The sequence below is a fragment of the Sinocyclocheilus grahami genome, unplaced genomic scaffold (genome assembly GCF_001515645.1).
Source record: "Sinocyclocheilus grahami isolate Dianchi unplaced genomic scaffold, SAMN03320097.WGS_v1.1 scaffold271.1, whole genome shotgun sequence".
Taxonomy (NCBI): Eukaryota; Metazoa; Chordata; class Actinopteri; order Cypriniformes; family Cyprinidae; genus Sinocyclocheilus; species Sinocyclocheilus grahami.
Window position 1 is genome coordinate 493,847 of NW_015505450.1, and position 26,551 is coordinate 520,397.

The 26,551-nt window shown below is 37.2% G+C and overlaps 1 protein-coding gene across 2 annotated transcripts in view; it reads left to right on the forward strand.

Annotated features, from left to right (window-relative positions):
- Nucleotides 1-13,987: 13,987 nt before the first annotated feature.
- Nucleotides 13,988-26,551, forward strand: part of LOC107599763 (ubiquitin-conjugating enzyme E2 Q2-like) — a 14,651-nt gene continuing 2,087 nt past the window's right edge. The window contains exons 1-8 of one of the 2 annotated variants that reach the window (XM_016291452.1): nt 13,988-15,286; nt 17,138-17,242; nt 20,470-20,592; nt 22,718-22,774; nt 22,874-23,023; nt 25,195-25,279; nt 25,352-25,412; nt 25,937-26,027. In XM_016291452.1, the coding sequence (XP_016146938.1) occupies nt 15,128-15,286; nt 17,138-17,242; nt 20,470-20,592; nt 22,718-22,774; nt 22,874-23,023; nt 25,195-25,279; nt 25,352-25,412; nt 25,937-26,027 (831 nt within the window). In that variant the 5' untranslated portion in view covers nt 13,988-15,127. The remainder of the gene's footprint in view (nt 15,287-17,137; nt 17,243-20,469; nt 20,593-22,717; nt 22,775-22,873; nt 23,024-25,194; nt 25,280-25,351; nt 25,413-25,936; nt 26,028-26,551) is intronic. The other variant, XM_016291453.1, reaches the window with a different exon arrangement.

Consider the following 26,551-nt stretch of genomic DNA (forward strand, 5'->3'; position numbering starts at 1 on the left):
TCAATCAATCAATCAATCAATCAATCAATCAATCAATCAATCAATCAATCAATCAATCAATCAATCAATCAATCAATCAATCAATCAATCAATCAATCAATCAATCAATCAGTCAATACCTTTATGTTTCAAGGAATTATTTTGCATGGATCTGTCCTAAATCAGAATCTACAGTCGTTCACGTCAACCTACACATATTAAATGGAACATTTATTAAAGAAACAGTTTTTTGTTGATTGGACCTGCTTAAAATAATTTTAAAAACTAGACACTCTTTTACAATCTTTATCAATTATCCCATATTCTTTATAATTTTATGTTTCAAGGAATTATTTTGCATGTATCTGTCCTAAATCAGATTATTTTAAGATTACATATTAAATAGAACATTTATTAAAGAAACAGGTTTTTGTTGATTGGACCTGCTTAAAGTGAGTGAGAGAAATCCTTTTAAAAACTAGACACTCTTTTACAATCTTTATCAATTATCCCATATTCTTTATAATTTAATGAATTATTTATCAAGTAAATTGTATGTAAATATTACTGAAAGCTCAGGTAATGTTACTGAATTTTTAGTAGGTGAAATAAAAAAGAGTATATTTGTATCATCTGATGAAATAGCAATCTGAGTATTTTTTCGAAGACATCTATAAACTGGTGGTCAAATGTTTTAAATGAAATGAAATTATAAATTATTTATTTATTTTGTTGAAATAAGTCTCTTCTTCTCATCAAAGCTGCATTCATTTGATCTAAAATACAGTAAAAACAGTGATATTGTGAAATCTCTGTTAAACTGTAATGTATTTCTGTGATTACACTTTTAAAAATAAAGGTGCTTCAGAAGGTTCTTCAAGCGATGCCATAGAAGAACCATTTTTGGTTCCACAAAGAAGCATTCAGTGAAAGGTTCTTTAAAGAACCATCTCTTTCTTACCTTTTTATAATCTGAAGAACCTTCTTTCACCACAAAGAAGCTTTTGTGAAACAGAAAGGTTCTTCAGATGTTCTTTATGGAACCATTTAGACAAAAAGGTTCTTCTATGGCATCACTGTGAAGCAGCTTTATTTTTAAGAGTGTACTCCAGTCTTCAGTGTCACATGATCTTCAGAAATCAGTATAATATGCTGATCTGCTGCTCGAGAAACATTTCTGATTATTATCAATGTTGAACACAGTCGTGCTGCACAATATTTTTGTGGAAACTGTGATGCATTTTATTTTTAAGATTCACAGATGAACAGAACGTTCAAAAGAGCAGCATTTATTTGAGATATAAATCTTTTGTAGCATTATAAACGTCTTTACTGTCACTTTTGATCAATTGAATGCATCCTTGATGAATAAAAGTATTAATTTCTTTTGTATTTTTCTGTTTTTAAATGTACTTACTCCAAACTTCTGAATGTTAGTGCAGCTACAGAATTATTCAGCAGCACAGCAGCAGTGTCCCAGCGCTGTCTGGCCGTCAGTATAGTGTGGTTTGTCTGGTTTTCTGTGTGTGGTGTGGACTCAATGCTGTGAGACTGGCTGTGTCCTGCGCTCTCAGACTCCTGATTACCAGCTGCTTTCTGTTTGAGTCGCTGTGAAGCACTCTTCATCTCATCTCACCATATGTTCCTCCCGCTTCTCATTACTGTACCTGTGAAAACTCACTGAGAGAAACAGCTTTCGTCTCAAACACACTCAACTTCTTTACATTTATTTTCTTCCCCTCTAAAAGCCCAAAGCACAGAGATGATATCAGTAAAATAGAAAATACTGTGAAACACTATAAAACATTTCCACCTATTGCAGCTTAAAGACTTCAGTTCACTTGCTGCTTTACATTTTTACGTATAATCAGCTTGGTTGTACACGCCATTTCAACTTAACACATATCACACCAACTAACTAAAGTTAAAACTTAAGTTGCCATGTCTTACTGATCATATCATTTTTTAGTTATAAAGCAAATTTTTACTAGATTTTTTCTTATTTTAAAAGTCAAAGCTTGCCTGACAAATCACATTAACATACACGAGTAAGAATACTACAATTCCCAGAATGGGTTATCATTTTACACTCTTATACTATTACATACACTTCTATTTTCTCATCATTGACATCACATCTGCAGTAACCGTGAGCTTCCGAAATGGACTTTAATGGTGCTTTTTTTGTGTGTTTATCAGGCATTTTTGGAGACTGTAATCACTGCATGATGAAACTACTTTGTATTTCACAAAAAAGAACAAACAGCAGAGGTTTAGACATGCATGTGAGTGAGTCATGAGTGAATTTTCATCTTTAGATAAACTATTCCAGTAATACTTGAACAATATTGGAACGATGTGCAGAAAAGCGATCAGCGGATGCTGTAAATACTCTAGTGTGTAAGTGAGCCACAGAAACCTGTTTACCGTCAACTATCTGTCCATTGGCCCCTATTATGGAGTATAATGTGATTTAACACAGACGCTTTGAGGGAGTCACGGGTCATTTGAAGGGAGCAGATGCTCTCAGCGTGAAGCTCTTGTTTCTGAAAAGACACTGAACACACGCCACTTCTTCATCAGAGTCCAGCTGTCTCCAGAGAGACTCACACTGGCACACGGGCATTCAGAATGTGTGTGTGTGAGTATGTGTGTGTGTGTGTGTGTGTGTGTGTGTGTGGAGACAGAACCAGAACAAGAGCCAAACAACTATAAGAAAAGGGACATTTATTCACCCTATAAAGCTACTGGATCACATCTGATTTCTGAGGCTCTAAATTATCAAACTTTACTGTTTCACACACAATCTCCTCCACGTCTTCTGTCGTCTGGTTGAGAGTTTAGAGTTTTGATGAAATGAAATTATAAATTATTTATTTATTTTGTTGAAAGAAGTCTCTTCTTCTCATCAAAGCTGCATTCATTTGATCTAAAATACAGTAAAAACAGTGATATTGTGAAATCTCTGTTAAACTGTAATGTATTTCTGTGATTACACTTTTAAAAATAAAGGTGCTTCAAAAGGTTCTTCAAGCGATGCCATAGAAGAACCATTTTTGGTTCCACAAAGAAGCATTCAGTGAAAGGTTCTTTAAAGAACCATCTCTTTCTTACCTTTTTATAATCTGAAGAACCTTCTTTCACCACAAAGAAGCTTTTGTGAAACAGAAAGGTTCTTCAGATGTTCTTTATGGAACCATTTAGACAAAAAGGTTCTTCTATGGCATCACTGTGAAGCAGCTTTATTTTTAAGAGTGTACTCCAGTCTTCAGTGTCACATGATCTTCAGAAATCAGTATAATATGCTGATCTGCTGCTCGAGAAACATTTCTGATTATTATCAATGTTGAACACAGTCGTGCTGCACAATATTTTTGTGGAAACTGTGATGCATTTTATTTTTAAGATTCACAGATGAACAGAACGTTCAAAAGAGCAGCATTTATTTGAGATATAAATCTTTTGTAGCATTATAAACGTCTTTACTGTCACTTTTGATCAATTGAATGCATCCTAGATGAATAAAAGTATTAATTTCTTTTGTATTTTTCTGTTTTTAAATGTACTTACTCCAAACTTCTGAATGTTAGTGCAGCTACAGAATTATTCAGCAGCACAGCAGCAGTGTCCCAGCGCTGTCTGGCCGTCAGTATAGTGTGGTTTGTCTGGTTTTCTGTGTGTGGTGTGGACTCAATGCTGTGAGACTGGCTGTGTCCTGCGCTCTCAGACTCCTGATTACCAGCTGCTTTCTGTTTGAGTCGCTGTGAAGCACTCTTCATCTCATCTCACCATATGTTCCTCCCGCTTCTCATTACTGTACCTGTGAAAACTCACTGAGAGAAACAGCTTTCGTCTCAAACACACTCAACTTCTTTACATTTATTTTCTTCCCCTCTAAAAGCCCAAAGCACAGAGATGATATCAGTAAAATAGAAAATACTGTGAAACACTATAAAACATTTCCACCTATTGCAGCTTAAAGACTTCAGTTCACTTGCTGCTTTACATTTTTACGTATAATCAGCTTGGTTGTACACGCCATTTCAACTTAACACATATCACACCAACTAACTAAAGTTAAAACTTAAGTTGCCATGTCTTACTGATCATATCATTTTTTAGTTATAAAGCAAATTTTTACTAGATTTTTTCTTATTTTAAAAGTCAAAGCTTGCCTGACAAATCACATTAACATACACGAGTAAGAATACTACAATTCCCAGAATGGGTTATCATTTTACACTCTTATACTATTACATACACTTCTATTTTCTCATCATTGACATCACATCTGCAGTAACCGTGAGCTTCCGAAATGGACTTTAATGGTGCTTTTTTTGTGTGTTTATCAGGCATTTTTGGAGACTGTAATCACTGCATGATGAAACTACTTTGTATTTCACAAAAAAGAACAAACAGCAGAGGTTTAGACATGCATGTGAGTGAGTCATGAGTGAATTTTCATCTTTAGATAAACTATTCCAGTAATACTTGAACAATATTGGAACGATGTGCAGAAAAGCGATCAGCGGATGCTGTAAATACTCTAGTGTGTAAGTGAGCCACAGAAACCTGTTTACCGTCAACTATCTGTCCATTGGCCCCTATTATGGAGTATAATGTGATTTAACACAGACGCTTTGAGGGAGTCACGGGTCATTTGAAGGGAGCAGATGCTCTCAGCGTGAAGCTCTTGTTTCTGAAAAGACACTGAACACACGCCACTTCTTCATCAGAGTCCAGCTGTCTCCAGAGAGACTCACACTGGCACACGGGCATTCAGAATGTGTGTGTGTGAGTATGTGTGTGTGTGTGTGTGTGTGGAGACAGAACCAGAACAAGAGCCAAACAACTATAAGAAAAGGGACATTTATTCACCCTATAAAGCTACTGGATCACATCTGATTTCTGAGGCTCTAAATTATCAAACTTTACTGTTTCACACACAATCTCCTCCACGTCTTCTGTCGTCTGGTTGAGAGTTTAGAGTTTTGTATCCAGTCGAAGCTCTTTCAGTGTAACTGTACAAACGTTCAGCTTCAGCTGGAGCTTCTCGTGTTAAATCTTGACTGATTTTGATCAAGTAAAGGTCAGAATAACGTCAGTAATATCTCCAGATGAACACTTACTGCACTGAAGCAGCTCAGCTTTACTTGATTCTCCATCAATCATGTTTTAGAGTCTCAAATCTGATCCTCAGGATCTTTTGAGGAGCGTTTGTTTCCAGAAGCTTTACTTTCACTGTTCCTCAGCGGAGGAATGATCTTCACAAGCCTCCAGAACATCTCGCATCTTCTGAGGAGCCTTTATTTCTTCAGCTCTCAATCACTGCATTATATGTTTGGAGCATTTCACTCTCATCTTACTGAGACAGATTACTGCAGATATAGAGCGACCGCTGATATTTAGATCATTTTATATCAGTATCTGCTCTACTCTTAGAAAGATCTCACTGATTTGCATTACAAGCATCAGATTTTCATAATATAAATATCAGCATCTGTATCATATCTCGAGTCTCCATATTCTCACTGTATATGAGGCATAAAAGCCTGATGGAGCAAATATGATACAAAATATAAATGCTAACTATTTTAAGTCTAAAGGTTCAATAAACGTTTCCATTTCACAAAAGTAGATTTGTCTGACTATTATTTTATATTTCAGGGTTAAAAGAGAAAGAAACGGTAGAATTTTGGTTTCATATTGTCTTTTCAGCTTTGCTTGTACACAAAAGCCTGCAGTAAGCGTGCTTTGAGCTGATGTGCTTGTGTTTTATGCAGATGAGGAGGTTTCATATGAAGCCGGTGTCTGTCGTTGGCATTGTCTTTGTTCTTTCCTCCATTGATCTCTCTGTCCTGTTCTCTCTGATTGCTCTCCTGTAAGTCCTGACTAAGCTCTTGCAGCTTCTCGTCTCTGATTTAAGCCAGGTCTGTCCTCTTAGCTAATTGACTTAAGCCAGGTCTGCGTTGCCCATGGCGGGTCTGACGGGCCGCTCCAGGCCTCATAAACTGCATTAGCTGTAGAACGGATGGACTGCCAGAGCAGCTGCTGCTCCACAGACTGGTTGGATGTTCAAGACAGAAAAACACACGCTTACTATTTAATTCTGTGCCATGCATAATGCACACTGCATGCTATTTTGAAGAAATAGTAAGTGAAACAGTACAGGATTGGCAAGTTCTGTCATGAAACTCTAGATGGCGCAGGCTGATGGATCCTTAACGTAAACTGATGATATTATTAGCATTAAACGACTTGTCACAAGCTGATTGGTTAATGTTGCATGCACAGCCAATGCGCTTGTTGCTTTACATTTAAATGGCTGATTAGCATTCGCTTGAGCATTGCAGCGTGCTTTAGAGTTCCTCTGAAACCCTCCACCTCCCCCAGCTCCACCTGTATAGATCTGCTACGGGTTATTTATACGCTATTTGTGCAGCAGCAGTATGTCTTAAATACTCACAGCACCACATCTGCGCATGTATTGGCAGGAGCAATCTATAATCATATAATCTGGCTGCATGATTAAATAAAGAGTAAAGAAAGAGATTTTAAAAACTGAAGGCATTGTATTGTGGGATACAGTATGTCGTCTCTACAGAGCTTTTAAGCTGTTGTATATTTGGAGTAGTATGATAGTATGCTGTTCCAAACAGATGAATGGCTGCTGTGGTTTATGCTCAGACTCACTCTACAGCAGCATGAGAGAAGCTCTGACAGGTCACAGACACACACGCAAACACCAGCCCATGTCATCCGTGAGCAAAGCAAACAGACTTTGGCACTGGATCTGATTATGGCTGTGTTTACTAGGTTAGAGACGGACCCACTGGCCCACATTGATGCGCTGATAAACATTATTCAATCACAGCGTCCCAGTGCACTGCATTATTCCATTAGCCAGCTGCAGTGCTCAGACACACATGCCCAGAGCAGCTTCACCAAGCCATTAGCGCTCCGTATGCTCATAACACAAGCCATAGATTTGGTTTCGCTTCACCTGAAGGTTCGCAGAATATTTGTGATGAAGCTTCATGTTCTGTGAGAAAGAGCTTCAATCAAGCTGATGAGAAACTGTGGTTGATTACAATGGAGTTGCTAAAATTAAGATTTAGGATAAGGTCGTTGTGGGCATTTCTGCAGCTTATGTCCGATACGAATGTTGTTTTGTTGCAGCTTGTGTGGAGCAGCTAAACTTTTATAAATTGCATTTACATATTAGTGTCTCTCATGAGTGTCATAAAAGCACTTAAATATTGTTTTTCTTTTAAACTAAATGATGGAGCACTTCCTCTCAACAAACATGATATAATCAGCAGAATCACTAGTGAGATGATCTTTTAAAATCAAATGTCTTGGAAACTTTTTATGCATTTTTTCCCCTTATATTTACATTTTAATATATTTGCAAAAAAGAAAAAGAAAATGCATTTTTATGTATAGATGTTATCGTTGTACTCTCATCCCAGACCCAAACAAATCTGAATAGAAAAATGTGAAAAAATAAAATAATATTGAAATATGAAAAATAATTATTGCATTATTTCAAGCTGTAAATTTCCAATGTCAATTCCAATTTCCAGTTTATTTCTGTTGCTGCAGGCTCCTCTTTCATCCGTCTTCCGTCTCAGCCTTTTCCAGCTTTGAGTAGAAAAACATTAACATTTACATTTATGCATCTGACAGACGCTTTTATCCAGAGACTCTCGCTGCATTCAAGATACATGTTTAATCAGTTCATGCATTCCCTGGGAATCGAACCCATGACCTGCGCTCTGAGCTGGAAAACAGCATGTATTAGATCCCAAAACGAAACCTGTTCCGGGGTCCCTCCAACATTCAGGATCCCACACTCTGTCTTCAATCAGGTAAGGTGGATCTCTGTGGTTGGCAGAGAGAATTGGATCGATGCAGTATTTGTGCTTCGTGTCAGAGAGACGTTTGTGTGTGAAATCTGAACAGGCTTTACCTCACCGTCAGAGAGTTTGGCAGATTGTCCAAATCTGTGCTTCTCAAGAGTGGCCAAGCTATTAGAAGTTCATTAGACAGCGGGATGTTTTCCAGAGACAATTAAATCACTGGTGAGAGCCCAGAAACACCTCAAAAAAGGCTTGAAAGCATTGAGATTCTGTGCGATATGAGAGATTGTAACTGAGCTTTTGAATTGATTGTACTAATGGACTGAGATGTTAGCTGTGACACATGAAGACTGAAACACAAGGGCTTTTGCTCGAATACGTCACGTCACTCGTTTATCTTTGACACATGAGCCAGTGATGGGAATCGACTGTCAGTGAATGATCTTTACAGCAGACGTCAATGAAGACATACAAACATACTGATGATGGAAAAATTATGAGAAAAAATTACACAACAAAATATTAAGAATGCACTGTACACTGAAAAACAACATTGATGTAGAAACAAATTTTCTCAGAAATTGCTGGTAAATTTCACAAACAATTACAATAAAAAGGCAAGTAACACATTGGATTAAATGTGAAATTTTGGAGTATAAAAATTCTAAACAGCATTTTTTTTGGTAAAACACACTCCAATAATCTTTCTATACACATAAAATATCAAAAATATATACAAATATAATATATAATATCAAAAATGACCGTATAAGCGTCAGCATGAGTTTGGAGTCTGAGCATCAAACATGAAGACAGAGTTGAGAGTGTAAAACGCTGGATCTGTTCTTGCTCTAGGATGAATGAGGCTGTAAGGCTGTGTTTTAATTAACCTCCGCGTCTGAGCGGTCAGAGCACACTATCCTCACATATAAATCACTAACGGCAATCCCAGTCTGCCTCTTTATTAGAGCGGACGCCATATATTCAGCTGACAGACCACATGCCACTGCTGACATCATAAAGAAGCAAACGCATTCATTCTCTCACACGGTCTTCTGCCCAAAAAATTAGCATGCAACAGTGTTTACAGAACATTAATGTCATAATGACTGTGATTTTTTGACTGACGTGTGACGGTATTGTACACAGTTATCAGCCATGTGAAATGTCAAGTGTATATGAAATTAAACTGCCCTGTGTTCTTTTGAAGAGGTCATGACATAATTTCCTGAAGGTCAGTGCCATTTCACTATGAACATTTCCCTCAAGAAAACCATAAATGTGTTTCTCTGCTAAATTATTTCTGTCAGTCTAGTGGGTTGCTCCTTCTAATACACACACACACACACACACAGGTTTGTTTTTATGGTTTATGTGGACTCTCCATAGGCGTAATGGTTTTTATACTGTACAGACCGTATATTCTATTGTCCTACACCAACCCTACCCCTAAACCTACCCCTCACAGGAGACTTTCTGCATTTTCTGCACGATTGATCAGTGAGCGCTTTTCTGTCTCAGTGACGTGAGCAGGAAGATTTGAGCTGGGAGTTTGAATGGATTCCTCAGCATTTCTTCTCCATTATAAAGTGGAAATGTCATTTCACAGCCGCTGCCCCAAACGGGAATCGAGGCGCGTTTCTGAGAACATCCAGAGCACTAAATGAGCACTTGTTCAGTGTCAGCTCTCCAATAAAACACACAAAAGCCTTGAAGTGAAAATCATAAGAAAACAGGTCAAAATGAAGTGAATAAATGAATTTGACCCATTTACACCTGTGACATTTGGACCTCAATAGTCTATGGGTTTCTAGGAAGGTCATATTGCTCACACACACACACACACACACACACACACACACACACACACACCCACACACACTCTCACTCACACACAAGACTGAAACACAAGGGCTTTTGCTCGAATACGTCACGTCACTCGTTTATCTTTGACACATGAGCCAGTGATGGGAATCGACTGTCAGTGAATGATCTTTACAGCAGACGTCAATGAAGACATACAAACATACTGATGATGGAAAAATTATGAGAAAAAATTACACAACAAAATATTAAGAATGCACTGTACACTGAAAAACAACATTGATGTAGAAACAAATTTTCTCAGAAATTGCTGGTAAATTTCACAAACAATTACAATAAAAAGGCAAGTAACACATTGGATTAAATGTGAAATTTTGGAGTATAAAAATTCTAAACAGCATTTTTTTTGGTAAAACACACTCCAATAATCTTTCTATACACATAAAATATCAAAAATATATACAAATATAATATATAATATCAAAAATGACCGTATAAGCGTCAGCATGAGTTTGGAGTCTGAGCATCAAACATGAAGACAGAGTTGAGAGTGTAAAACGCTGGATCTGTTCTTGCTCTAGGATGAATGAGGCTGTAAGGCTGTGTTTTAATTAACCTCCGCGTCTGAGCGGTCAGAGCACACTATCCTCACATATAAATCACTAACGGCAATCCCAGTCTGCCTCTTTATTAGAGCGGACGCCATATATTCAGCTGACAGACCACATGCCACTGCTGACATCATAAAGAAGCAAACGCATTCATTCTCTCACACGGTCTTCTGCCCAAAAAATTAGCATGCAACAGTGTTTACAGAACATTAATGTCATAATGACTGTGATTTTTTGACTGACGTGTGACGGTATTGTACACAGTTATCAGCCATGTGAAATGTCAAGTGTATATGAAATTAAACTGCCCTGTGTTCTTTTGAAGAGGTCATGACATAATTTCCTGAAGGTCAGTGCCATTTCACTATGAACATTTCCCTCAAGAAAACCATAAATGTGTTTCTCTGCTAAATTATTTCTGTCAGTCTAGTGGGTTGCTCCTTCTAATATACACACACACACACACACAGGTTTGTTTTTATGGTTTATGTGGACTCTCCATAGGCGTAATGGTTTTTATACTGTACAGACCGTATATTCTATTGTCCTACACCAACCCTACCCCTAAACCTACCCCTCACAGGAGACTTTCTGCATTTTCTGCATGATTGATCAGTGAGCGCTTTTCTGTCTCAGTGACGTGAGCAGGAAGATTTGAGCTGGGAGTTTGAATGGATTCCTCAGCATTTCTTCTCCATTATAAAGTGGAAATGTCATTTCACAGCCGCTGCCCCAAACGGGAATCGAGGCGCGTTTCTGAGAACATCCAGAGCACTAAATGAGCACTTGTTCAGTGTCAGCTCTCCAATAAAACACACAAAAGCCTTGAAGTGAAAATCATAAGAAAACAGGTCAAAATGAAGTGAATAAATGAATTTGACCCATTTACACCTGTGACATTTGGACCTCAATAGTCTATGGGTTTCTAGGAAGGTCATATTGCTCACACACACACACACACACACACACACACACACACACACACACACACACACACACACACGCACACACACACACAGACTCACAAAAGGAGATGTTTAGCCGAAAGTTCAAGTTGCTTGTCCCATGAAATGAAAGCAGACGAAAGGGACTAAAAACTTGCACACTTAAACACGTGGTTTTCTCTGATTTCTGTTGCATATTCTGCTGATTTATCATCAATATGATGTTATCTAGCTGGCTATAATAAGGTTTGGTCAGAACTGCAATAAATAAATAAATACAAATAAAAAAGATAGTTTTGAAAGCATTGGTAAAAATGTGTTAAAAGCTTCAAATCAATGAGTGATTTTTGCACTGTGTTGTTTATGAGTTACATTATAGTTTTACTATTTCCAGCTTAAGAAAAAATCATTTAAAAACGTTTCATTAATTTAAAGTTAATATTTCTAGGAAATGGAAAAATAAAGAGAAATAGATTTTTTTTATCGTTCAGGAGTGTCAAAGTATGACTTTTAAAAAATAAATTAATTAATACTTTTTTTCATCAAACATTATGCTAAAAAGGATTTCTATTATAAATAAATGCTGTCCTTTTGAACTTTAAAAAAATGTATCACCGTTTCCACAAAAATATTAAGCTCCAAAAACAGTTTTCAACATTGATAATAAGAACGTTTCTTCAGATGCAAATCAGCATATTAAATTGATATATATATATTTATACGCATTTTCACGAGTCTGGGCTCCAAAAATCATACTGACCCCAAACATTTGAAAAGTAGTGCATATAAATATAAATCTTTATTTTATTTAACATAATATGATATATGCATTTTAATGCTGCATGGTGCTCTCTCTGTCATCCAGACCAAACACTGCACCCCTGTTTTCCATCTGCTCATCAGTCTGATTCCAGCATGGATCCGTGCTGTGTTTCAGGCCACTAATGCATCCTCGATCTGTTGGAAAAGCCCGGATCTGGGAGTCATAGCATGAGTCAGTTCAGGAAAATGCCATTTCAATCAAGCCACACGCGCAGGAGGAGGTGCTAGGATCCTCTGATAGCAGAAAGCGGCAGTGATTTAGTGTAAAGCTCTTCAGACACAGGGGTGATGCCAAACACACTCACTCGCCATTTAAAGTCAGTGTAAGAGGCTCTGCATGGAAACACAACAGATGAATGCACCTCTTTGAGAATCAACGCTCTGCAGTAGACAGGATGGGGCATGTTGTCACACGAGCAGAGAAGCTGGTTTTGTATGTTGGTTTCAAACAGTTAGTTCCAAACCATCCTAAACTTAATGCAATTTATTTTGGTCAAAACAATGATATATATTTGTATGTTATCTTTTATTATTTCTTGAAACCTCTTACATATAGTGCTTTTTAAAAAAAATTATTGTAGAGTTCTTTCTATTGTACAACAAAACAACAACATGCGCAATACCGCATAATCTCTGTGTAGTAGAAGCTTCTGTCGACAGAGACTAATGAAAGCTCTGAAAGCCTATACAATTGTATTTAATGGCAGGTTCACATTGTGACAACATGCCCCACTATTATGTTCTATAATACAGCATAATGTCTATAAAGAATCTGACTTTCAAAAATAAACCTACCATGAGAAATATTCACTTTAGTGTATTACTGTAATTTATTTTGATCAAAACAATAGTTTTTAATAGATATTATTATTATATATAACTAAAATTCCAATGTTTTTTTTTTTTCAAAAAATGTTTTCCAATGTTTTTTCTTTGTTTTAATTCATTAATTAATTCTTTACTCATAATTTCTGTTTTTATGAGACACGTTGAATACACTACTACCAAAATAAAGTACTCGAAATAAAGCATCAAAATTACATTTTAATTCTAATATATTTCTTAGGATTAAATATATTAAATCATTAATTAAACAATGATATTAAATAATATAATATTAATATCATTAAACAATGATGCCAGATATTATTGACAAAACTTTGACTACTACACATTTATCATATTATGTAATTATCTTAAACAGTAATAATTATATGATTATTACATCTGTGTTAATGATTAATAAACATTGGAATTGATCACTGTAAATATGTTTTTTTCTCTGTAGCAACAATTATCTCCATTATTGTTTGATTTTTCTTAGTTATAATTTATTTAAAAATATAATCCTTATGATTAAATACATATAGGCTATGCACTTAAATAAACACAGATGCCAAATATTATTGACAAAACTTGGCATATTACATAATTTATATATAATAATTTCACAGAATTATCATAAACTGAAATTATTAGGCTCTATGATTATGGTTAATGGACATGGAACATATTTGTCTTTTTCTTTGCATTAATATGCTACAAAATTGTTCTTTTTAAATCAGCGTGATACATGAGTTAGGTCAAAAGTACTCTAAACGTAGTGACCTAAACGGTGTAATGTAACGGATTACGTTACTAATACGGCTTTTGTCATGTAACAGTAAACACGTCTAGGTCTGACCAGCAGCCACAGAACCGGAATGTTTAATAACTATCGTATATATTACGCTAAGCATTTATCTCTTAAGTACTTCGTGTGTGCTTGGCTTTATCTTGTACTGAATTAGTGGTCACACTTTATAGCATATAACTTGTTTCTGTGGATCTTTCGAAGAGTTTTCGGATGCAGGCTGTAAAAGGGAGTTTTGAAGACGTTTATTATTTATAAAACTAAATAGTTTGCTTTAACTCCCTCTGTTATATGCAAGGTCTAGGTCTGACCAGCAGCCACAGAACCGGAATGTTTAATAACTATCGTATATATTACGCTAAGCATTTATCTCTTAAGTACTTCGTGTGTGCTTGGCTTTATCTTGTACTGAATTAGTGGTCACACTTTATAGCATATAACTTGTTTCTGTGGATCTTTCGAAGAGTTTTCGGATGCAGGCTGTAAAAGGGAGTTTTGAAGACGTTTATTATTTATAAAACTAAATAGTTTGCTTTAACTCCCTCTGTTATATGCATTGCTTGTAAATATTTACAGGGAGAATATTCTTAGTTTTTGTTGTTTTCCAGCACATCTTTGATTTTACATCTGTAAGTAGTTCTCCGTTAAAGTAAGTGACCTGGTTGACAAGCAGTATATATCTGGACTATTATGGATTATTTGGCCACGAGGCTGGATGTAGAGGATGAATAACAGCGGTCCGAGAACTGAGCCCTGGGGAACACCGTCTGAGCAACAGCGGCAGTAACAGCCATGCAGTGTTTCAGGAGAAAAGTAGGTGCTCGGCTTGAAGAGGAATTGGTCTTCTGTATTAAATCAGCAATTAGAGGTGGATTTGTTCGGTACAGGCAGTCGATGATAGACCGAGGTCGCTCACGATCAGAAATAGTCCCAGATAAAGCCTCTAACGCTCCCTGAAAGCGGTGCAACACACCTTCAGATTCCCGCTGGCTGATGCTATGATTCGGAGCCTGGGTTGGTTTGTTTAGCATGCTACATAGTGCTTTGGGAATATTTTTAGCTTTGTTAACGATGCTGGAGATATAAGAAGAGCGGGCTGCACTCAAGGCAGTTTTGTGGCTCTTGATGTAATCAGAATAAACAGTTAAACCCGTTTTCCTAAAAAGACGTTCAAGTTGTCTGCTTTCTGCTCCGCGCCTCACTTCCGGTTCTGAAAGCGCTGGTGCTGCTGGATGAGATGTCGCGGCCGCGGTGCATGCTGGGACTGTGGGTCCTCCAGGCGCGCCTCCATCTTTAAACCCCAGAGAAGAAGCGCTTCCGCTCCGGACTCGCACCGGATCTGCGCCCACATCCACAGCTCTGACACACGGGCTCCGGAGCTGCGGTAAACCGACACCGAGCGCCGGGGACACGCACCGCTCCTTCTCTTCTCTCGGAGATGAGCAGAGGAAGATGTCGGTCTCGGGACTGAAGGCCGAGCTGAAGTTCCTGGAGTCCATCTTCGACCCGAACCACGAGCGCTTCAGGATCCTCGACTGGAAACCGGACGAGCTGAGCTGCCAGTTTAACGTTACCGGAGACCAGCTGCTGATCATCCACTGCAACCTCACGGTAAGACGGCTTGGCTCGGTCCCGCGCTGCGCTTGTGTTTCACGGTTTGTTTTCGTTTTTTCCGGACGCCATTTTCTTCTGTTGCGTGAGAGCGACGCTGACGTCACATCACAGATGCGTATTTGACTCGTTTATTGAGTACAACTAATACATAACTGCCAACTATAATTGGGTAAATATTATTTTTATTCTGTTAAATCATTTTTATGATTTTTTTAAAATTAGCTGCTTTATTTAATGTAATAATTTAGTATTTTTTTAGCAGTTTCCAGCTCGCATCTCTTTCTAACAGCTGGCTTAATGCACGCAGTCAAATTTAACAACAAATATTATACAATGCTTAAAGGAATAGTTCACCAAGAAATTAAAATTAGCTGAAAATGTGCTCACTCTGAGATCAGGATGAGTTTGTGTCTTCATCAGGTTTGTAGAAATGTAGCATTGCATCAGTGTCTCAGCAACGGATGCTCTGCAGTGAATGGGTGCCGTCAGAATGAGAGCTGATAAAAACATCACAGTAATCCACAGCACTCCAGTCCAGCAGTTAAAGGGTTGCTCCACCCCGAAATGAAAATGTTGTCATTAATCGCTTACCCCCGTGTCGTTCCAAACCTCTCCGCGTCACCGTAGCGCCGTTTGGAGAGTAACCGCTGAATGCAAGCAGCGTACGCTCTTGTGTCAGCCGCGCTGCACAGATGCGCTGTTTTCATTCAAATCAAAGCGTAAATACACGTAGAAACCGTATCTTGTGTCGCGGCTGACACTGAAGAGCGTACGCTGCTTGCGTTCAGCGGATATTCTCCAAAATGGCGCTACGGTGATGCGGAGAGACACAGAGGAGACGAATTGTTGAGTAAAGTCGTTATTTTTGTTTTCTTCGCGTACAAAAGTATTCTGGTCGCTTCATAGCGTTGCGGTTGAACCACTGATGATTCTGACGATGCCTTTCATACTTTTCTGGAGCTTGACGGTGTAAGTTACTTGGCAGTCAATGGGACCGTCACAAGCCTCCCGGTTTTCATCCAAAATATCATCTGACGGCACCCATTCACTGCACAGGATCTGTAGGTGAGCAAGTGATGCAATGCTACATTTCTCACAATCTTCAGCAAATATTAACTTTTGGGTGAACTATTCCCTTAATGGTGCAGATTTAAAAAAAAAATTATATTTGCATTATAATTGAACAGGTGTAAGTGTGAAACCACTGGTACTGCTGGGACAAATAAGTGCCAGCTATAAACACGATTGGTTAGTGTACATTCAAATTAAACCATGTTTTGAAACATGTATATGTCTTTTAATGTACATGAATAACTAATGGGCTAAAAATTTGAAAGTTTCTGTAAGACAAAGTTTTTTAAGCACCTGCATACAAATAAGCAACGCTGTCTAGGGATTTTTTTTAGACCTAAAATATGTCCGATGAGTTTGTATAGATCTGATTATGTCAATATGAGCGTGCATTAAGATGACACATTTCCAGTGCATGCGTGTTTTGTGGAAGTTCCTGCTTTGCAGGTGTTTTTTGACCCGGTTAAAGATGGGGATGTTGTAATTACGTCACTGCCAGTGAAACGTTTGACGCACCTATTCCTCTGTTAGTACTGTTGTGCAATTTACCGGAATGGGAAACTGTAAAATAAAAGAAATGTGAGATGTTGTGTCCTCACAAGTCTGAATTTGTTTTGGTTTTGTAAATAAGTCCAGAATGATTTGTCTACAAACCTAAGATCTTGAGAACAACTGATCCAGTCCATCGTGCACTTCACAGTTTTACATGATCGCTTATGGGTAATGAAGTCTCGTCTAGCTGAAATCTTGCCAGTTACCTGCCGACTGCTCTTTCAGGAGTCTTACCCGTCGACGCCGCCGATATGGTGCGTGGAGTCCGATGACCCGAGCCTGACGCAAGTGCTGGAGCGGCTGGAGGACGTCAGGAGGAGCAGCACACTGGTAAGCACACTTAATAAATTATATCAGATTGAGATTGTTTATGGACAGTTTTACTCGATATTAGGGGTGTAACGGTACACGTATCCTTCGGTTGAGTGCACATGTGTACCGAACAAATACAGTGATATTTTTTCACAATGCGATACGTGCAAAATAGAAGTTGAGAAAAAGCAAGAACTCCAACAGTCATAAATGTTAGTATTGTTGTAATTTTACTGTTGTTCTGTAAAATAAAATAAAAAGACAATAATAATGATAATAATCATTACAACAGCTCTGTTAATACATTTATTATAACATACACGCATAGTGTTCAAATTGGGATCTGTAATATTTTCTAATGTTTTAAAAGAAGTCTCTTCTGCTCAGCAAGGCTGCTTTTATTTGTACAGTAAAAATACATGCCTGGTTCAAGAAGGGGGTCTGACGGCCAAACAATATTATTTTACTAACTTATTAATTTTAAGTTAAATTGTGCTTTGTTGGTACAAAATGCTAGAATGTTAAAAAATGTTCAGTGTTAAATATTTTTAAATTGTTGTTTTGTAACTGATTTTTTCTGTGTAAAGCGAGACAAAACAGTAAAAAGAACATTTTGTCTATTTAATTTATGGAATGGTGAAAAAATTGGCAAAATACATGGGTTGTTTATGGACAGTTTTACTCGATATTAGGGGTGTAACGGTACACGTATCCTTCGGTTGAGTGCACATGTGTACCGAACAAATACAGTGATATTTTGACAATGCGATACGTGCAAAATAGAAGTTGAGAAAAAGCAAGAACTCCAACATTCATAAATGTTAGTATTGTTGTAATTTTACTGTTGTTCTGTAAAATAAAATAAAAAGACAATAATAATGATAATAATCATTACAACAGCTCTGTTAATACATTTATTATAACATACACGCATAGTGTTCAAATTGGGATCTGTAATATTTTCTAATGTTTTAAAAGAAGTCTCTTCTGCTCAGCAAGGCTGCTTTTATTTGTACAGTAAAAATACATGCCTGGTTCAAGAAGGGGGTCTGACGGCCAAACAATATTATTTTACTAACTTATTAATTTTAAGTTAAATTGTGCTTTGTTGGTACAAAATGCTAGAATGTTAAAAAATGTTCAGTGTTAAATATTTTTAAATTGTTGTTTTGTAACTGATTTTTTCTGTGTAAAGCGAGACAAAACAGTAAAAAGAACATTTTGTCTATTTAATTTATGGAATGGTGAAAAAATTGGCAAAATACATGGGGGAAAAAACCTCGAAAAACAGTGTTCGGTTTTGGCTTTGGCCGAGAATTTTCATTTCGGTGCATCCCTAGTTTTAACCACCGCACGAGTGGAGCTTCATTAGAAACTTCCAGTTTTATACATTACTTTTGATAAGAAGTCAAAAGTTCGGCTCATCTTTCAAATTATGTCCTTTTTTTCAGGAAATTCAAACAATAAATGTGGTTTTGACGCTTTGATGTGTCGTGGCTGATCTCTGTATAAACGCCTCGGCGCGATCATCTTTAATACTAGTTTAAACGCGAAATAAACATGAATGAACATCTCACGCCTCGTGTAATCGCTCAATCAGTGTCCACAGCTCGTTAGTGCGCGATAAATGAAGTCTAGAGAAGAGCACACTGGTCTCTAAGGTCTCTGCACACTGTGTCCGAATTTTTCGTCCGAAATTTTCGCACGTTGAAAAATAAATACGACCTCACGTTGTGTCAATCACGTTTACACACTGCCTCCGAAACTTTCATCCGTCATAAAAAAATTCGGACCAGTTTCGATTTTCTGCGTTTTCGCATCCATAGCAAGCATTTTGATAGGAAAGGATGACGAATACGAAATTTCGGACTCTGTGTGCAAGGACCTTTAGTAATATCGTAAATATTTAATGTATGTTTAAATCTGTTATAAACCAGTTATGACAGCCACTGTGTAAATTGCAATAACAAACTGCATTATCTGCAATTTACATGTTTACTGTGTTTAAGTCGAGTATTAATTATTATATTTAAATATAAATAATAATTCAATTTAAGTTTGGGCTCTGCCTCTGTTGTTAATTGTAACCTTATAGTAATAGTTTAGCACATAATCCGAGGAAGATTTTTTTATCCCTAAGAAAATGTATTAAATTTATTTAAAGAAAGAGCAATTTGTTCAGTAAACCACTGTTTAGTAATAATTAAAAAAAAGCAATTTTATGTTTATTTTTTTCCCGTGTTATAATTTATACAGTTCTGTTGTGCAGCATCTTATTTGACAAATAAAACGGCAATGTTTCATCGCAGGTTAGTTACATTTTCATTTGATTACAATGTAAAAGATTATTAAAGTTGTCTTTATTAATTTCATTAGACACAATTTAATGATAAACTTTAGGGAATTTAGGGAAAAATGAACTGGATTTAATGCGGTTGTAAATTAAAAGGTAGCTACTCTTTAATTGTGAACGAACAAGATATATTTCCATTTATTCTCAAGGTCTAACAAACATGAAAGCATTTCCTTCCCCATTAATAGTAAATGAGTATCACGAGGAATAACTGTATCGTATCATATGGTAAAGATATTGCAGTAATATCGTCCAGCGCTTTCATTGCAGGATCCAGATCTTTCCTTACTTTAAGTCATATCTAACTTGTCTTCTCATTAGGAGGTTGTGTGTGACAGTAAATCAGGCAATTAGTAATCTCTTCCACATGTGTGTGATCTCAGTGATAGCCGTGTGCTGCAGAGCAGAGCAGGTGTTGTAATCATGATGCTTTGAACAGCAGTAAATAGTAATTACCAGCCTAGCTCCACTGTAATCGAGTCGAGCGTTACACAACAAACCAAATGGTGTAATATGAGTGTGCACTACTGAGTGAGCTCAGACTGATCACGTACACTTCAGAAGCTGGGCTTTTTTTAGCTAAAGCTTTGAATTTGATCTGCTCCTGTTGTGTTCTGAGCAAGACGCGCCTCACCTGCACTGACGACTTAAACAGGTTCATAAAAAGTGCATCATGTGCACAAAGTCCTGTTATTCTAACCTGACAAATGCGACCAGATCTTGACATGGAACTGTTCATAGCAAGTCAATCGGTATCAGAAATGAATTTTTCCATTGAGGGTCGATATTTGACCCACATGTTCAACTTCAGGGACAATTTCTGCCACGTTCTGTGCAATTCCTGCCCCAAACGAGCCTTTCTGACCTTGCTCTTCTGTGTTTGTGGATTCAGCTCTTGCAGCAGCTGAAGAGGCTGATCTGTGATCTGTGCCGCCTCTATAATCTCCCTCAGCACCCCGATGTGGAGATGCTGGACCAGCCTCTGCCTGCAGGACCTGTCAACCAGGACAGAAAGGTGAACCGCTGAGCTTGAGTCACGCTTGCTTTCTTTAATACTCATTCAGGCAAAAACCAAACACGCATATGGAATTTAGTCTTTCATATGAACGCTTGAAACTATTTCACATGCATGCAATTACAAGGACCGTATTTCTGGAAAGCAAGTCGTACTTGACTATAAGTTGCATCGGGTCAAAATTGCATAAAAAAAATAAACACGTGTAAGTCACATGTTATTATTACATTGACGTAGTATAAAATGAAACATTTGCCATCATAAAGACATGTATTTCAGTTTCTCGCACTCCAAAACAAACCCATTAAGTTTAACTGTTTTTAGAACAAAACGGGAATGAAAAATGTAAATATAACAAGCATAAACTAGAGTGACATTCATTATAAACAACAATTATTGAGAACGTCAAGCCTAAATGAGTTTATTTAAAGTAAAACTGAGACTAGCAGTGTGTGAAGCGCACTATACGAGGGCCAGAGGTGGAAACATCTTTGAAGAACAGTGTTTTTCCACTAATTTAGTATGCATGCAAATTGTTTAATATCCAAGGTACGCATACGCAGTTCATTCTCATATTGAATTTTCAGAACGTTTTGGAATATTTTTCCTCTCCCCAAATGTGCCGCTACCGAAACACAGTAATAATAATTTAATTGGAAGGGTTATGTTGACCTATTAAGATCTACATTGTAAATATATATTTTTGCTATTTTTATCCAAAAAAAATTCAGAAGTAAATCAATAATAATAACATTTTTATGTAATAATTACAGCGACCACATCACAATACAGAATTTTAACTCTCATACTACTAAACACTACTAAAACATACTAAATATTTGCATAATTGTACTAAAATATTTTTTATTTCCCCCATATAAAGGATTGTGTTCCCTTTTGTCATGATGACATGTTTCAATCGTGACAATTTTATGGGATAACAGCCAAAAAAACAACAAAGATGTCACCGAAACGCCATCAAATGTTTCGCTAGTGACAATTTTAGATACTTTTGAACCTATCTCAAAGATGCTAATCAGCACGTGGTTAGCTAGCACAGTTGTACACACACAAAAAATAAATGAAATGGAATAACTCCCAAAAAAAAGTGTGCTTAATTGCAGAAAAAAAGGTGTTTGGTAGTGACGTTCCTTACAGATTTTTAGACTTTTGAACACATTTATCTCAAAATGATGAGGCCTATCTGCTATCTACCTGTAGCTGAGAGAGAGAGAGACACATGAATATTTCCTGATCATAAATGTGTAGTTAATTTCAGTCTCAGCCAACGGACTAAAACATCTATTGTTTCGGTAGTGAGTGACATGAAAATGCGGAAAGTTTCATAATTTACAACTATTTCATTAAATATTTTTTTAAAACAACAATGGAATAAAATGATTTCAATATTTTCACAAGTTGAAATTTAGGGGTTAGGGTTCGGGACAGCCACCTCCCAATTGAAAGTACCCAATAAACAATGATTTTATATATATATTAAGCTTACTGATATTTTAAATATTATTGTGGGTTTCAATAGGATCTTGGTAAACATCTCAGATTTGAATACTGAAATGCTTTTTAAATGCATATTAAGAGAAGTTTGCACCAGTTCTGTAGAATGGCCCACGAGTGAATATGAATCTTTCTCATTCGGCACCAATCCAAATATGTGCACTTTATAACTGTTTTGCATGCTTAATGTTAAATGCATTATATAAGTCTCTCGCAGCACATTTCAGATGATTAAAAAAAGCTTAAATGACAGAATATGTGCTAGGTTTATATTTGGCCTGCAGATTCCAGTTGCCTTTTTGCTGCAGCCACTTAAACGCACACAAATAATGACGTACAGCCGACATGAACGCGGCACTTGCAGTGCAAGAGTTTACAGATAAAGTGAATATTCGGCATGAATTGATGTGGTGCAGGATCAGGATGTGAGGGTTTGATATGTGCATCCTTCACGTGAGCACAAAAGACAGATAGTTTCAGAAGATAACGTGTTTTGAAGTATGATTATGAAAATATATGTTATACAACACTGTAATTTTGAATAGCATGCAAACATATTAGGCTCCCCTGTGTTTCTGCTGTGGTTTAACAGGAATGTTTTCTCCCGTAGCTTGGGACGAAAGATGAGGTCACATCAGAGGAGGAGGAGGAAGAGGAGATGGCAGAGGTTCATGTCTGTTTCTCTCGTGCTATACGTGTCTTCTGTGAGCTCGTGAGCGTCTCTCTTTACATGTGTGTGTGCGTCTGTGTCTGTGTGTGTCGGCAGGACATCGATCTGGAGCACTACGAGATGAAAGAGGAGCCGGTGGATGGGAAGAAGTCTGAGGATGATGGGATCGAGAAGGAGAACCTGGCCGTCCTGGAGAAGATCCGCAAGAACCAGCGGCAGGACCACTTGAATGTAAGTGCTCACTCGGTAAGGGACTTTCCTTATGTTTCAAATATAGGCTTTTGTCTCACAGTCCTGATTAGATGCAAGCGGTTCGGTTTGATGTCAGAGTGAATGATGATGTTTATTTTGAAATTAAATTATTTATTTAAAGATAGTGATATATGGAGATGTTCCATGAAGATATTTAGTAAATCTCCTACCGTAAATATATCAAAACTTAATGTTTGATTAGTAATATGCATTGCTAAGAACTTCATTTGAACAACTTTAAAGATGATTTTCTCAATATTTAGATTTTTTTTGCACCCCCAAGATTCCAGATTTTCAAATATTGTCCGATCCTAACAAACCATACATCAATGCAAAGCTTATTTATTCAGCTTTCAGATGATGCATACATCTTAATTTTGAAAAATTGACCCTTAAGACTGGTTTTGTGCTTTAGGGTCACATATATCAAACATCTATTTTCTGTAAATAAGGTTGCAATGACATCTACATTTTAGAGACTAGCGAAAATTCACAATTCTCAACACCGCAGCAGAATACTAGGGTAACTCATATTAGTGTAAAACAACAAAAAAATAATTCCTCAAAAATAATTAAACGGTCAGTAGTAAAAATAAAAGTCTAAAGTATTCAGCTATTACAGAAATTGAATAATCGAATGGAAAAATAAAACGGCATAGTCTTCTTTGTAAGAATCGAACTTCCTTTGTTTCTCATTAAAGCTACAAAAGTCCTTCAGTCGAGAGCAGTGAGTGATTTTTGCTCCGTCTTTTGTGGTTTAATATTAATATTAAGCACACAGTCGCAGCAGGAATATTAGGCTGCTGTCACTTTAAGAGACGCACGGATCCCATTTACTGTTACACACGTATTTACATTCTCAACTGCTTGTGTTCACTTTATCTCAATCATTGTATTTTCATAATCGTTGATCGAAATCGAAACTGTATTTGGATTAATTGCACAGCTCTAAATGAAATGTTGATTGAAGTGTTCAGGCGTGCAAACTACTCGCCTTCTGGTGAACTTTGCTGTTTTGAATCTGAAATGTATAGAAATGTAAATGGCGCACACATTATTGCTTCTGTAAGACCTTGTTCACTCTAATCATGACTGCAGAGTTGTCAAAGATTAAGCCACTTCTGTCAAATGTGTCCTGTAACTGATTTTAAAGTTGATGATTTTCTTTTTCCTGAAAATGCTAGTTAATTGCTTTGGACTTAAACTTGCTGACTTTGCTCAGACGTGCTATAACAACTACCCAAAACATTTTGGGATCATTTTTTTTAACCTTTTTAGGTTTCCATTGACTGTTGTCACATATAGACTGTATATAAATAAAGCTTTTTAAATTGCGTATTTCATTCATTGAGACCCAATATGTGATTTAAGTGTTCCCTTAATTTTTGGAGAAGTGCATTTGCAGGCACAAATACATACGTGAACATGAACATGATCAACATGCTTCTGAACACTAAATATTTCTCAGTTTTCAAATCTCCCTCATTCATTTTCAATGGATGGTCATTTTTGACCAATAGAGCCAAGATGAATAAGGCCTACAATCAGTTGGTATCAAAATTAAATACAAAACCAGTCCTGATTCAAGGAAAACTAGTTGACAAAAAGATTGAATCCTTGTGGGAACAAAGTCAGTAAATCTTAGTCCAATGCGACTGACCCGAACACAACCTGAGGGGCATTTTAACTATTTAGTATTTTAATCTTGATTTCACTATATAAGCTAGCATGCATTAAATAACATTTGCCCATCAGCAGTAGGGTTGCAAAGGGGTGGAAAATTTCCAAAAATCCCTGGAATATTCAAAAAAAAATCCTGACGAGTTTCCAAAATTTCTGGAATATTTCAGAAATTTACTGGAAATTTTCCACCTTTTTGCAACCCTAATCAGCAGTTTGGAGATGTAATTCAATAATGACAATATCATAATCAATAGTGCTTTACATTCCCCTTGAGGTAATTTCACTGAATTTCAAGATGAACTTTTCTATGTTTTATTAATAAGAATAATTTGAAAAGGTCACGAAGCTTACATTATAAGTATCTCCCCAGACTTTCTCTCGGTTTGTCATTGATCTGAGCTGGAGTTGTGTGTATTGATTTGAGTTCACCTGTACGTTGTCTGTCTTATGTCTGACGGGGTGTGTTCTGTCGGGTCCTGTAGGGCGCTGTGTCTGGATCAGTCCAAGCGTCGGATCGCCTCATGAAGGAGCTCAGGGAGATCTACCGATCTCAGAGTTATAAAAACGGTAAAGTAGCGTGACTGTGAGCGACTGGAACGACCGGCGCGATGCTCTGATCTGATTTAGTCTCTTTTCCAGGCATCTACTCTGTGGAGCTGGTCAGCGACAGCCTGTACGAGTGGCACGTGAAGCTCAGGACGTGAGTCACCCTTCCTCTGGGCTTTACATTACTGCTTAAGTATTGCTGGGCGCTCAAACCATAATTATCATGGTATATTTGGCCCTCGATAGAATGATAACATGCGGCACACGCTTTCCATGCATTTACTGTAGTAACACTGAGTGCACCATGTTATTGTGGCAGAAATGTGAGAGATGCATGTGGAATGTTATTAGATTATTCATGTAGACGAGTATTAAAGGGATTTGTGAAATGTTGACCTGTTTGGCAAGTGTTCGTCATGTTCTGAAAAAAAAAGGAAAGAAGGAAAAGAGTCGTTTAAAACCACGATGAACTGTCTGGTCTTTCGGTCCGCAGAAGAAATCTGCCTTTAACCTTGAAAGAGATAAAGATTTGGCATTGATCATGAGAATGATCGGTACCGGCTGATATGAAGAAACGCAGTGTGAAGTGTTTTTGTTGGTGTGGCCCAGCCCTGTGCTGAAGTGTAAGGCTTGGCAGCGTTTCGGGAGAGCTGAAGGTGTGTGTGTTCTTGTGCTCAGTGTGGATCCTGACAGTCCTTTACACAGCGACCTGCAAGTGCTGAAGGAAAAGGAAGGCATGGACTACATCCTCCTCAACTTCTCCTACAAAGTGAGTCCGCTGGCTCTACGGAGCACACAATTCAGCCAAATATATATATTAGTGTCTCTGCCGCACAAAAGCAGTGTTAAGTCGCTGGGGGATATTTGTAGCAATAGCCAACAATACATTGTATGGGTCACAATTATACATTTCTCTTTTATGACAAAAATCATTAGGATATTAAGTAAAGATCATGTTCCATGAAGATCTTTTCTATATTTCCTTCCATAAATATCTCAAAATTTAATGTTTGATTAGTAATATGCATTGCTAAGAACTTAATTTGAACAACTTTAAAGATGATTTTCTCAATATTTAGATTTTTTTGCACCCTCAGATTCCAGATTTTCAAATATTGTGCTCTCCTAACAAACCATACATCAATGCAAAGCTTATTTATTCAAAGAAATTGACACTTAAGACTGGTTTTGTGGTCCAGGGTCACACACACACACACACACACACACACACACACACACACACACACACACACATATACAGTGGGCACAGAGGGTACTCACGCACCTTTACTT